Here is a 13,525-nt window from a genome sequence, read left to right as displayed (position 1 = left end):
TTTTTACCTGGTTTATTTATGCTTTGACTAGAGGTGTGTCAGCGTTTTCAGGAAAGACAACAAGCAGACTGCTTCATCCCATTGATAGCCTGAGTTTTGCAGGTTTCTGCACTCTTGGTTTTTTTACAACACAGAAGAATTTGGATTTCTTTTAAATTCTTGTCATACTTTTTTTCCACCTTTTTTCCTCCATGAAATCCGTGAGTTTTTCCTGCCTGGCTTCGTTTATTTTGGAAAACAAGCGTTCCTGGCTTTTTATTTTACTTTTATGTGACCAGCAGTCACCCACCTTGTCATATAAAAATGAATCATGTCAGAGATCAGCTGAGTAGGAATAAGGTATATTCTTTCCTCATCTGCCATGCTGTTGTAAATGTAAAACATATTTCTTTTTTACACAGTTCCTATGAAGACACTGCTTGAATGAGCAAAAAGGTACAATCATTTTAATCAAAGGAATTGCATGAGTAGTGGTAACTTTTTTTGCAGTGAAATATGAGTAGAACCTACCTAGAAGAAAATGTTCTGGCTCTGCGCAAGCTTCATTAAACTGTGCGTTCAAAATTGATTTCCTTCAGGACCCTTTCTTTCATCATAGTTCAGAATTGCCTTAGTGAATGCTCATTTTTGAGATACACCTGCCTTGATTACACACAGGGGCACAAACCTTCAGGGGGTAACCTTGAAGAGCAGCCAGTGTTGACTTAACTCTGCCTCTGGTGGTAACTACAGAAATTATAGCAGAATTAAGGCAACCATAAGTACTTCTGGAAGTGTTACCCCATATTTTTAGTCAATTGTATTTAGCTACAGCAGATAATAAAAAAACCCTCAAAAGATAAATAATAATAACAATCAAGCTCTGACTGCTTAAAAAAGGGGGAAATCCTTTAAAACCATGTAAAATAAAACCTGCTTGTTTGTAAACAGGCAATACTGAGTAAGCAGGAAATTTTGGTCCCATTTAGATGTTAACTGTACTTCAGTATTTGAATGAGAGTCGGTCAAAGGCTTAAGCCACCTAAATACTTTAAAATATATTCATAAATAATCATTCTTTATACATCATAATTGTTCCTACTGCATGTCAAAACCATGGACTTTAGTGTTCCCCAAGAAAATAAAACAAGGGATTCTTTTCTCTTTTGGCACAAAAAGGTAAAACTAAAGAACTAGCAGCACCCTTGAGGGAGTGCATGGAATACTACCAAATTGGTCTTTACTTGCCTTAGCTATCTTTTCTTTACAAAAGGTTTAAATACAGGTTAACATGTAAACAGACTGCACACACTGAGAGTTTGATCCTGGCTTGTTGAAATTCCCATCCAAAATTCCCATTAACTGCGGTGGCACAAGATCAAGCTCCAAGTTAGTACGGCATGTACAAGCTGAAGTCATTGAGGGAGCCACGGCTGCAGGAAAGCAAAACCTCAGGTGCTCATTTAAAACCAGTTGCTGGAGGAATCAGACTTGACACCGATGACCTTCCTGCACATGTTGGAGTTCTCTTGATGGAGAGGGTATTCATTGCCTGCCAGTGGTTCTGCCTTCTCCCTCCTTGCAGTGTACCGTCTGCCCGATGGTAGACTTTCATACTTAGTCACATAACTCCTGTGAAGACACAAAATGATTGGTCTGGCATTAATAAATACATACAAAATCTGTACCATGTAGGTTATGCTAGATAAACACATTACACTTCCACCACATATAGGTCTGATCAGAAAGTGTTGTAGTATCTGCAAAATAGCATACTGTTTTCTTAGGATTTCTGGAGATGCTAGAGTTCTTTAATGCATTTCAGGCTTACCACCTTTTGGATCAGAAAAGCCTGAATGGAAATCTGGCACAGGCTCTGCAAATGTGACTGCTCTTAGGTGTTAGCAAATAGGGACTAGGAGGAAGTCGTAAACCCACTCTCTCACATGGCAATACAATTGCCACTCTTTGGCTACTGGAAAGCATCTTTTTATCTTATTGTGCAGTTGTTTAGCTTTCAGGTAAGTTGGTGCCTTAATAAAATATGATAAAACATGACAGTTGCAAGAACTTAACACACCAGATACATTTGTTGATGCCAGTAAATAGCAGATGATGAAAAAAACTTTCCACTTCAGTGAGTTTATAGCTATGCACTTCATCTCTCAACACTGTAGTAGAGAACTACTGCTGGCAGAGTTTCAGGTCACTGTCAGAACTGATCATAAACAAGGGGTATGTTGTGATCCTAAAAAAGGTACTTTCTGAATCTCAGGGGTTGGAGATGGGGGAGAATGGGTTGGGAGAGAAGTTGTAACAGCCTACACTGCATCTGACTGTGCTAGGCTAAAATTTGGTCTCCGTTAATATCTTGTGACTGTGAACACCACAAGTTTCTGATTCAGCAGCTGGCTGGAAGGAAGCCTCAGAAATTGTGTGCTCTTAGTTCTTACCTGAATGGAGAATCAACTCTGTCCATCTGCATACAGACTAAAAACGGGTACTGCGAAAACTGCACTGTGGAGATGAAGTCTAATGTTGTTTCTACTTCAAAAGTGGTTTCCATGCCAGTTTTCACAAAGAAGGAGTCCACCTCGGTGTTACCAGCTATAAACATGGCTACCCTGCAAATAAATTCAGGCACTGCAATTAATTCAAAACACATTAAGAAAGAGGAAATTAAGTTGCAAACAGTTCTACCATCCATGCATGAAAACTGAAGAAAGGAGCCTGTTCTTCAGGTAAAGAGATATAAATTCAGATGAGACCAGTGGGAACCGGTATTACCCAGATGTAAAGGGAAAGAAGTACAAATGTTCTCCCATGCACATAACTTACTTAATTTTAACTCATCTGCAAGGTCTTTTATATTTAAATTCTTCTCATTTGGACTACCAGGGCTCAGAAGCCTCTACAGCTACAGTGCGTGTTGGGAGTATCTCACCGGTTCTTGATGTTGGTTTTGGATTCCCTGTACCACAGGCTGAACTCCATCCCTCCTGAGATGTCAATGGCCAGGCCACCCAGGAACTCCGCGTTGGCCCTCGGCCCTGACTGCAGCTGGATCTCCTAGAGCCATTAGAAAGCACAGGTAACCCCCATTACTGACTGCAGACCTCAGTGGTTTCCTTATTCCCTTTTGTACTGCCAGCACGGCACTCATAATTTTTCAGGAACAAAAAGGAATAGAGGGCTTTTCTGAAAGGGCGGACAAAACATCTCTGATGTACATCACTCCCTAGAAATTGAGATGAAGCTAAGGCAAGGTGCCTTGCATCCTTTGCCTCTCCGCTATATGCCAGCTGGTGTAATTTCTGCAATGAGTATCACTGTAAGCGGTATTGTGGCCTCTGTCTGCAAGAGCTACCACACAAGCCTCACAGAGGCTCTGCTGGCAGTTCAGCTAAGTCATTAAGCTCACTGCAGCAGTGGTGCAGTGCAGTGTGACTTTTGGACACCTGAAGGCAGCCCCATCCTGGCAGTAGGATGCACAGTGCTGCAAGCAGTCATGCAGCGTGTAGTGGCGCTGAATCCACTGTATGGCAGGAATTATGTCTGCAGTGGCTGGGTGGTCAAACCCATTAGCTAATGTGCCTTAATTGCCACTATGGATTTGCTTTTAATGCCTTTTAAATCAATGATCAAGTGGACTCCTGGCTTCCTGAAAGTTCTGTGGCTGGACTGGAAACTCATCACATGGAGCCTGTTTCGGAAGTGATAATATAGCTCAGGGTCATGGCAGCTCATTACTTCTAAGTTTTGATACCCAGCCAAGATTTTAAGGTTCACTGACCTTGGCAATCAAACTCACTTTATAGAGCTGTCCTGCTTCCCTAAGAACTAGCAGCTTAATTCACTGTTTTAAAAAGAACCATTAATTTGGGAAAAGTTTATTTTGATCATGTCCCTCACATACAGGGAATATCCTCCTCTCTCCCAGGTGGTTTCCCCCCTCCTCCTGGGTTTCTGTGCCTGTGGTATTCTCAGCACCTGTAATCTTGCAAGCATTTGTAGGATATATGAATACCCTATTCCCCCCCCCCCCTTCTCATGTCCAGGCACTTTGAAAATTCCTCTTCTCAGGTATTCAGTAGCTCAGTGGTTCCAGCTAATGCTGTCCCAGGATTTAAGAAAGAAGCAAGCAGAGACAGGCTGGCTTTCTAATCCCTAAAGCAAGGAGCAACATTTAGAGAGCATTTTATTCAGAGCATTAAAGTTTTCTGGCCATAATCAAGGACTTGGGTGATTATGGTGCCTGTATATGGCTACTTCACTTTTTAGGGTAAATAAATCTCTGGAACAATCTCCACACAACCAACTTGGCAATCAGTTGCTTGACCCTTTCTGAAGTCAAAGGGAGTTTTTGTATGGACTGCAATAAGCCAAGGAATACTTTATTTGTCAGTCTCTTTAGGTGTAAAGCTTATTTTACTTTTTGACTTTGCTTTTAATTGGGACTGAATTGGTGGGTAACTGTTAATGAGTGAGGAGGTAACAGTATACAATCTGGCAGAGACACGTACACACAACCAGAGGAGGAGCTATTTTTAGATGCATTGTCAAATTGCACCTAAAAATATTAGAGTAGGCTTGGTTTGCAGTGTCTGCACAGTTAAAGAGTTTAAAGGCTACCACAAATTAAGTCAGAAACCAGCAGAGAAGCTAAGGAGCACTTGTCCTGTGTTTTACCAGCTCATCTATTTCCTTATTTAGAGTTCAATCCTGTCCTTTGCCTCATTGCAGATCCAATTCAGACTGATGGGAGGTGTAAATCACAGCAACCCAGCCTCCTCAGGAGCAGTATTCTCCTTTCCCTTCCTATTTTAAGCTTTGTGTGTCATTTGCAGTGGAAAATGGGATCTGAAAGATCAGAATTGTTAGTTTGTCACTGTTTGAATGCTGAAATGTGCTATGTTTCAATAAGAAAAGTTTCTTTACACACTGCACTGACAGTGCTACTGTAATGCAATGCAGAGATTGCTGAAACAGACACTTCTTTGGGAACTGGCTATCTTCCACTGGGGTCTGGCTTTCAAATGGATTCTCTGACCTATTAAGACAGTATTTAATTTCTCTGTGCTTCTAGCAGGTGTGTTGCCTAGGAGAAATATTAACACTACTGAACTTTGATGCAGGTGCCTTAGGGGTCTCAAAAACAGTTTTATGAGAGCTGTTTATATAGGGAATTATTGAGGGGGAATTCTAACTTCTGGATGGTCATTCTTAGCCCTCAGAGAACTCTGTGAGAACTGAAAAATGCATTCTGACTCTTCAGCTTGTGGAGTTGTGTGAGAAAAGATGTTACAGATGGTGGGCAGGAGCCTAAGCTTTAGAAGCGTCATTATTAACTTGGAAATCATGTCTCCAAAATGTGCTTATTGTGATTACTGCAGTTGTAGAGTTAATAACTGGGGTGAGAAGATTGGGGGGGGGGGGGGGGGGGGGGGAGCGGGGGGGCAAGTTATTTGATAGATTTGACAGCACTTTAAGTACTACTCAGTTTTGGTCTTTCTGTGCAAAAAGATTCTAATGAACATTCTTATAGGGAAGCAGAATTTTTGTAGTATTAAAAATAACTTTTCTCAACTTCAGGCTGCACTAGTGCAAAAATGTCAACATGAATATTACACAGGGTTTTTTCTGACAATTCACTTCTCCTGTTTTGAAGTTCCAGTCTTGGCTTCCAAGCCATCCTTCTGAAGTCTAATCTCAAGTGTGCTGTTTGTATCTTATGTTTGGGTTTTGCTGGCTCTGAAATCACTGCAGCCAACTGTGGCACACTGAGTTTTGGTATCAGATTGGGTGCTGTGTTTTCCATGCCTGGTTTTCGTCTTCGAAAGAAGGTAAAACCATGTTTGGCTTGATTGTCTACACTATGAATTTGTGAAGGGCCTTATGTTATGGGCAAGGTATGTCCACACTGGTCAGGGAAAGCGGAGGTAGTACTTAACTATCAAGAAGCTAGATTAATTATGTCTCTCTTGCACTGTTTTTCCTTGGTTCCAGTGTTACACCATTCACACTTCCATTCTGTGAGCGTTTTCTGGTACAGCTGTAATCATAGTTCAACTGTAGGTTGACAGGTGAGGACACTTACAATGAAGCTTAACTGTGTGATGTGGAAGTGCCCAAACCATGTTGATGTTGCTGTTGACCTGGAACCTATCTGTAAGAGCATTCTTAGGAAGATATGCTGTGTTTAAAATGCAGCTCATGCTGAAGCTGTGTTCAACAGCACTTCAAATATTTTTTGTCGTTGTGGGGTGTAGAGGTAAGAACAAGTGCCTTTTTGGTTGTGAACACACACTTCCAGTTGTGTCCACTAAGCTCCCAAAGAGCTTAGGCAGCAAGTGTGATAGTGGCAACCAAAGAGAGAAAGCAGGTGGGATCCCACCTCATCACACTGCTGTGCAGGCTTCCAGAGAGTCAGTGATTGACTGAAAATGTTACACCCAGGTGCTGTTAAAAATGGGATGCAATCCCAGCCCTGATGTGCCCCAGACTTCCGTGGGGTTCTCCAAAGAAGAGGACTGGAGAATCTGCTGGCTGGCAGAGCTCTCAGGGTGCCCAGCCAGCTGATTCAGCCAGGGTATCTATGGAGCTCAGTGCATGCACAGCAGTTGGAAATATTCAGTTCTGTAAACACCATGCTCATATGCTCAGGACTGAACGTGATTATCTTTCTCACCTCTGCAGTCTGTTTGTTGAATAGGTCATGATAAAGCTTTTGCCAATAATCTGTGTGTGAACCATATAGTATTGTTGGAATGAACTTTAGTCAGCCAATATGTGCTGACTACATACAACTAGAGGGCTACATGGAAAGCCTTCTAGACTTTTAATAATTATAAAGGGGCTGAGCTGGGTTTAGGAAGGGGAAGGCTGCAGTGTGCAGGGGGTATTTCAGTATAATTTTGATCAGAGTGGATTTTCTCATCATCTGCTTTTGGCATTTTATTTTGCCAAGAATGAAAGGGGAAAAGCAAAAAAGTGAAGTTTGAGTGCAGATATTTCATGAGCTGAGTGCTGATCATGGTTAAATCCACAGGTTCTAAGGGGATTCCTGTTTGGGAAGAGCAAAAATATCCAACCAAGTGCCGACCCTGCACTTTCAGAGAGATGTTTAGATTTTTGTCTTTCAGTAATACATTATGCAGCTGATTATATTAATATATGAGTCTGTATTTAAGCATAATATTAACAGCCTATTTGGCATAACAGTTGTATAAAAGCTACATAATCCTCATTTTAATTCCTTGTTTTGCCTAGCAATAAGGTTAAGGACCTCTGAGCATTGCTGTTTGAAGGTTAGTTATTTGGGAAAGTTTGAGTACCAGTGACTCATTCATTCCATACCTGACAGTTATTGCCTAATTGGTCTCTGGACCACTTGTGAAGAGAAAACTTTAGGTGATCACGTGGGACAATACTGTATTACAAGAAACAGTGGGAGGTGAGGCCACAGGCAGTAGCAATAAGAGTTTTCTATAGGAAACTCAGTTGGATTCACTTTTATTCAGTGTTACTTTGTTTTCTAAAATGATACATGTCCTCACCTTTGCTCTAGATTGCTTTTCATGTAATTTCACTCTGTTTTTTAATACCTGTGACTTTTATATTGCTTTCATAGTGAGTGAAGCCCATGTAACATCGATCAGGTATATTAGCATGAAAAAGAAAGAAAATAAGATGTTCCACAACAATGGTGTGGGGGAGGGAGCATCTGTGCTTAAGAGACAGAAAAAGAAGCAAGCAGTGTGCTGTCAGTACCTGTGAGTAGTCTGTCAGGAGGATAAGTCCTTTCACCACGTTAATGAGATCTCCAGTTGCTGAGAACATTTTAGACATTAAATCACCGTACCCTTGGAAAAATGTAACTGGCCTAAGCTGGACATCGAACAGAATGGCTGACATGCCAGCATAGGAGTCCAGGTTTTCCTCGCCTTCATCAGGAGTTGCAGCTATTATGGACTCCAGACCTTGAGCTTCAATCACCACCTAAGAAGCAATAGTGATACAGAATCACTGAAAAACTCTTCCTCATCCAAGCTGTTAACAACCCTACACGTTTTCTTAATGTCTATGAGCCTGACTCAATTTTATGTAGTTGTAGATTAAACAGTATGAGGCTAAGACTTAAAGGAACTAAGTAAAGCAGTTAGAAAAATGGAAAATGGAATAATCTCATGGCATGTTTCTTCCCTTTAGATGCAGGCAGAATTATTTGCCCACAATGCAGATCACAGTCTCGAGCCTACTTTCAAACAGATTTTCCTTTTTCTGTATGACTGTTTCCCAAAGACAGCTGGAAGGAAAACCCAAAGATGTTCCACTGCACAACTTTTGTCCTGCAGAAATTTAGGAGCATTATAATATTGGAGATACTAGGCAACATTAAGAAAAATCCAAAATAGATTAATCTCATTTAAATCTCTGATTCATGCATTTGATCTACTCCTTGTATTTCTATTCTGTGTTATACCCAAACAAACTCCCAAAGCTTTTACTGATTATATCAGGTTAACAGTACAGGCTTTAACCAGAGACAGAACTTGATACATGTTACAGAACAAAACACCTGTCTTTTCGTATATGTGAACATGTGCCTTATTGGCTGTTCCGAGTTTCTTTTTCCCCTGTTACTGGCTTGTTCTCTGCCAAGTGCAGCAAACTTAAACATTAGTTGAATTGATCTAGAAACTGGAAGAAGAGGCCCACATACTGGTAGAGTTTTCATGTACAGTGTGGCAGTTACCTGGATGGCATGAAGTTCAGCATTTCTGTCAAAAATTCGGATGTTCATGTTACTTCTCCTTAAAATGCCAGAGCCTGAATAGAGGATGTCAAGACTGTATGTAGATGACACATCTGGACCACCTTAATTAAAAAAAGGAAGAAGGTACCTGTGACTAAACTAGTGGATTAATCAAGTGTTTGGGAATATGAGCAGGGCTAAAAGGCAGTTTTGTGGTTACATACGTGTAATATAGCCAGAGTAGGCAGAGGAAGAGCCTGTCTTGGCGAAGCGATCGTAGTTATGAGTACGCATGTCCTTCAGAACTTGCCGAATTGTTTTGCTGTGGTATTTCAAAACAAACAAACAAACGAAAACACAGAGACACAAAAACGTTGCAGTACCGAAGTATTACTGTTCTGTAGAAATTCCAGATTTGAGAGAGGCTGAAGTTCCCAATAGGAAAGAAGGTCTTCAAAACCCTCACATTTTCACACTAAAAATCTGCCCTAACCCAGAGTATCTTTTCCAATTGAGCTACTCTCTGCAGTCATAGACAGAAAGGCAAGCAAAGGTCTTGCTTGAAAAATCAGTGGTGTTGAGAAGAAGAGACATTTTGACCATTTTCACCAGGGCTGTGATGTTCAGAATTTTCTGAGCCCCACTGAAAGAATTAAGACCAACAGATGACATCTCTTGCCATAATGCAAGTTAGATGCCTAATTCTTATTTGCACCTCTGAAAATGCAAATAGCTATTCAATTAATGTCATTGAAATGCAGATATTTATTCTAAAATATCAATACTTTTAAGTGACACAAAAATGAAGCATCCTTTTATCCTCTCCTTAAATTTTACAGTAGAAATTCATGAGAACCTGTGTGTTCTTTGGGTTTCTGTACAGAAATTAGGATGACCTGAATTTATTTATACTGAACTTAATGTACCTTGAAGGCATTTCAAAGTGAAGTATATCTTGGATCATGGAGAGCATGTACTTGTTCATTTCCAGAGGCAGTTCACCAATGGAGAGCAGGATGTTTTTCACTTCCATGTAGGATGGGTTACTGTTTAAGATGATAGCAGCTGCAGTGGTTCTCACTGTCTTTTCATGGACTCTGCGATTCTGGTGATATATCCTGTTCATTGTTTCCTTCACCTGGTCAGGAAACAGATTATTCAATCAGTGCTCACACAGATGACTGAGCAAAGTACAGACTGGAATCTTGTTTATAATATCAGCTCAAGCTAGCTCCATAGCTAAGGCTAATACTTAAGAATATATTTTCAGCACCCTGTTTTTTCATGGTCCTTTTGGAATGTAAGAGCCGTGTAGTTCAGTGACCACATGGGCAAGTGGGGCATTTGTTATGTTTTCTCAGCCACAGTCCAAGTGCAGCCTTCCACACTGATTTCCACAGCAGGGCTGTAAATAAGTAGAAGCACTAATATCAAAATACTGTAGCAGTGGTAAGATCAAGAGAGAGATTTGACTGTTAACAGACAATGTAGTTTAAAAAAGTGAAGAATCTTGCAATATTAATTTTCTCAGTTGTGCCTCTGGTGGCCGCATGTCCCTGAGAAGTTGTGACGCATCTTTGTTACAGATAAATCCATAGAAAGCCAGGTAGCCCCACTGACAGAACAGCCTCTAGCATGTTCACTGCACAGCAGCACCCTGACAACCTCACTCACAGCTGCCAGCAGCAGCTATGGAATGGGATGCAGGGTAATGCCACAGAGGCAGGTCCTCATGTTCCGCTATTTCTTCCCTTACTCTTGGAGGCTACAAGGTAAGACGTAGAGTCCTTACTTCATGCATTCTGCTTGGATATGCAAGTGCCCAAATGTTCCTAATATCTCCTGCACATCACAGAGAAGGCAGTGCTCTTGTGAAAGAACAGTTCTCCCTGCAGACTGCCTGCCACCTTCAATGGCTGTGTGTGGGTCTGGAACCAAAGGCTGAATAGCACTGGCAGACTGGGAGCTGGGATTTGGCAACCAGGAATGTATAGAGTTTTCTGGCTGGAACTAGAGCTAAACTAAGAAATAATTTCCTGGAGGTAAAAGTAAAACATGTGGAGCATCTTTGAAAAGAGTGGGACTGACAAATGAACTCTGTTAATTTATGCTTTATCTTTAATCCAGTCTCTTGCACTTCTTTTCTTGGGCAGTATATTTTCTTACCTCTTTGGTGAGAAAAGAAGGATCATATCTCTGCAAGGCAGTGGCAGCAAGATTGCTGATGGGCCCTTCTGACTCGGCATACTTCAGAAGCAGTGGAATTGCTTCGGGAAGGAGTGCATTCTTCAGTGCCAGCAGGAACATCCTCACATTGTCATCTTTCTTAGCCTTCTCCAGTCTATTTAGAATCATCCTTTTGGCTTCCACAACAGCCTAAAGAAAGCCAACAGCATCTTTAAATGGTGATCATAAAACTATCTTTTTCCCTTGCAGAAGTAGGAGGAGCAGGGCTGGGTTCTAGCATGTTTTAGGTCCAAAGCACCATTGCACAGTTAGCAAAAGTGTAATTTGCAAACTGTATGTGGATGGCTTCCTTCAGCATAAACAAAGTGGCTATATCCATGGTGACACCTGATCTATAGGTTTATCATTTGCTAGCTGCTCTTCCTCTGACCCAGATCTTACTTGTGGGGTCAACATGTCCCCACAAAAAAATGCAAGAAAAGTGTTCATTAGTGCTTCATAACATAATGTTGTAAGAGCACTTGGCAATTAACAGGGGAAGGAAAAATGGACTCCTTAGAGGCATTCAGGTGCTCTGTGTCTTTCCAGCAGTGTGCTGCAATCCCAAACAGCACAGATCTAGCAGGTAGCAGTGCCTTGTCTGATCCCCGGCATCTACTCAATCCATGGTCAAGGTTATAGCCTTCCTCCTTGGTTCTTCTATGCATGTTTGGGGTAGAGTTGAGTACTTGAACCAATGTTTCTTCTTCACAGAGCTGAAATAACCTAGATGATTGCAAATATTAAAGAGGTCCTGAGTTTGCCAGTGTTTCTCTGAGGACATGCAAAGCTTTTGGACAAAGAAGCAAAAGCATTGCTTCTGCTGACAGAGTAGGCAGTGACAAAAAGTTCTGTCAAACAAGGGCAAACTGGGAGAAATGGGAAGACACCAGAATAAAGCCTAAAGCTGATAAAATCAATGTCATTATTAAAAAAAACAAATCAAAATGAACCTCAAATCAAACAAATAAACAAATCCCTAACCCTTTATCTGTCAAACATAGGGTTTTATGGGCTTATTTTAAAACAGGGGGAATATGCTTCCCGTGTCTCTCATGCTCTCCCAGTAACATCAGCAGGGATAATTTACATGCATTGCAGAGCAGAATTTGGCCAGCTTTGAACAGCAGATACTCACTGGAAGCTTGCAGCCTTCTCTGTCACACAGCTTCCTGATGAGTGCTCCCATGACAGTGACAAGAGTTTCTCTTATTTCTTCATTTGCAATATCCTCCTTGAACTTAGCCTGTTATGCAAAAGCAATGCTGTGAGTCTCTCTGAATACGATGAACCACAGTCTGTAGTGGGCTGAATAACCTCCCTCACTTCCTGTGAACATCAGTGCAATGCAAAGGCAGGGATGACTACAAGGGCCCGGGCTCAGGCTAAGCAGAGCACTGCTCTATCATTACACATAATAACTGACTGCCATTTTCTTCTTGAGTTACAAATAGATTCATTTTGAAGCTGTGTTTAAAAATAAAGAGTATTAAATGGTTACAAGCCTTTAAGATTGCAACAATCAAACAATCCTCAAATAGTTTTGCTAAGTCAGAATCATGTTTGTTTTCCAAGTAATAGATATTGATAACATTTTACAGAGTAAATAGACTTGCAGGCTGGACTTATGCATTTTTGTTGTTTCCAGGCTTTATGCTACTGGCACACTTGAAGTTAACTCTGAAAAGCAAAAGGAAAGGAAAACTGGAAACAGGAACAGTCATTTCTTTTTCCCATCCCCTTTGACAGGGATAAGGCTCAAGAGTATTAACTGCATTGTATTTGTTTTATGCTTTGACTTACAGTTAAAGATTTCAGGAGCGTTTCAGTGGGGTGAGAAGCAAATCCACAAGCATACAGGAATCGCTCCTGCAGGAGAGAAGTGCTTTCATCCTTAAAGTCAAGAAACTCCAGTATGGCTTCCAGTGATTCTGGGGTCTGAGCAGAGGTTACGGCATCCACTATCTGCGGGCTACACAGAAGTGGAAATGAAGATACCATTGTAATGAGCTAAAGAATACTGAAAAGACTTTGCTTCGTATAGAAAGAAAGAAGCTAATGTCCTGAAAGATCTCTTTAGTGCAGGTAAGAGACAGAATTTTTTACTCTTGTTGGAAAAAAACTGTATCCCTGAATTCTTCCTCCTCAAAATGGTAAATGTACTCCAGAAATTGTTCATATCCATGGATGCTAATATTTGAATGTATGCAAATATGGGATAAAGAAAGTATTAAAAACCCCAGAACTATCCAGGGTGTCTTAAAGTTTAGAGAACAAGGTTGAAAATGGAAAAGAGTGTTTTATTTCTACATACACAGTGACAATTAGAGAGCAGGCTTCGACACTATCTGAGTTACTCTCAGGTTTATCTCCGTTATTAACAACTGCTATAATTTGAAAGATACTGACTGTATGGTGGGATACTCGGAAATGCTTTCCAACCCCCAAGCCTAGGTGCATATGCTGCTCACACCCAAACTCTAATATTAGGACAATAACGAGGCATGAACTGGTTGGCTGTATTTCCATTTGAAGGAAACAAATGGGCAAGTCAAGAACAAGTTA

At 40.9% G+C, this 13,525-nt stretch overlaps 1 protein-coding gene across 1 annotated transcript in view; it reads right to left on the bottom strand.

The window, feature by feature from the left end:
• Positions 1 to 13,525, bottom strand: part of MTTP (microsomal triglyceride transfer protein) — a 28,330-nt gene continuing 14,805 nt past the window's right edge. The window contains exons 9-18 of the mRNA XM_062637654.1: positions 12,764 to 12,932; positions 12,099 to 12,206; positions 10,901 to 11,110; positions 9,661 to 9,872; positions 8,959 to 9,056; positions 8,735 to 8,856; positions 7,750 to 7,977; positions 2,924 to 3,048; positions 2,433 to 2,603; positions 1 to 1,611 (exon numbers count right to left, since the gene is read on the bottom strand). Coding sequence (XP_062493638.1) covers positions 1,443 to 1,611; positions 2,433 to 2,603; positions 2,924 to 3,048; positions 7,750 to 7,977; positions 8,735 to 8,856; positions 8,959 to 9,056; positions 9,661 to 9,872; positions 10,901 to 11,110; positions 12,099 to 12,206; positions 12,764 to 12,932 — 1,612 coding nt within the window. The 3' untranslated portion in view covers positions 1 to 1,442. The remainder of the gene's footprint in view (positions 1,612 to 2,432; positions 2,604 to 2,923; positions 3,049 to 7,749; positions 7,978 to 8,734; positions 8,857 to 8,958; positions 9,057 to 9,660; positions 9,873 to 10,900; positions 11,111 to 12,098; positions 12,207 to 12,763; positions 12,933 to 13,525) is intronic.

This window comes from Pezoporus occidentalis, unplaced genomic scaffold (assembly GCF_034315485.1).
Source record: "Pezoporus occidentalis ecotype Australia unplaced genomic scaffold, CSIRO_AGI_Poc_V1 ctg53, whole genome shotgun sequence".
Lineage (NCBI taxonomy): Eukaryota > Metazoa > Chordata > Aves > Psittaciformes > Psittacidae > Pezoporus > Pezoporus occidentalis.
This window is presented reverse-complemented; position numbering and strand designations above follow the sequence as displayed.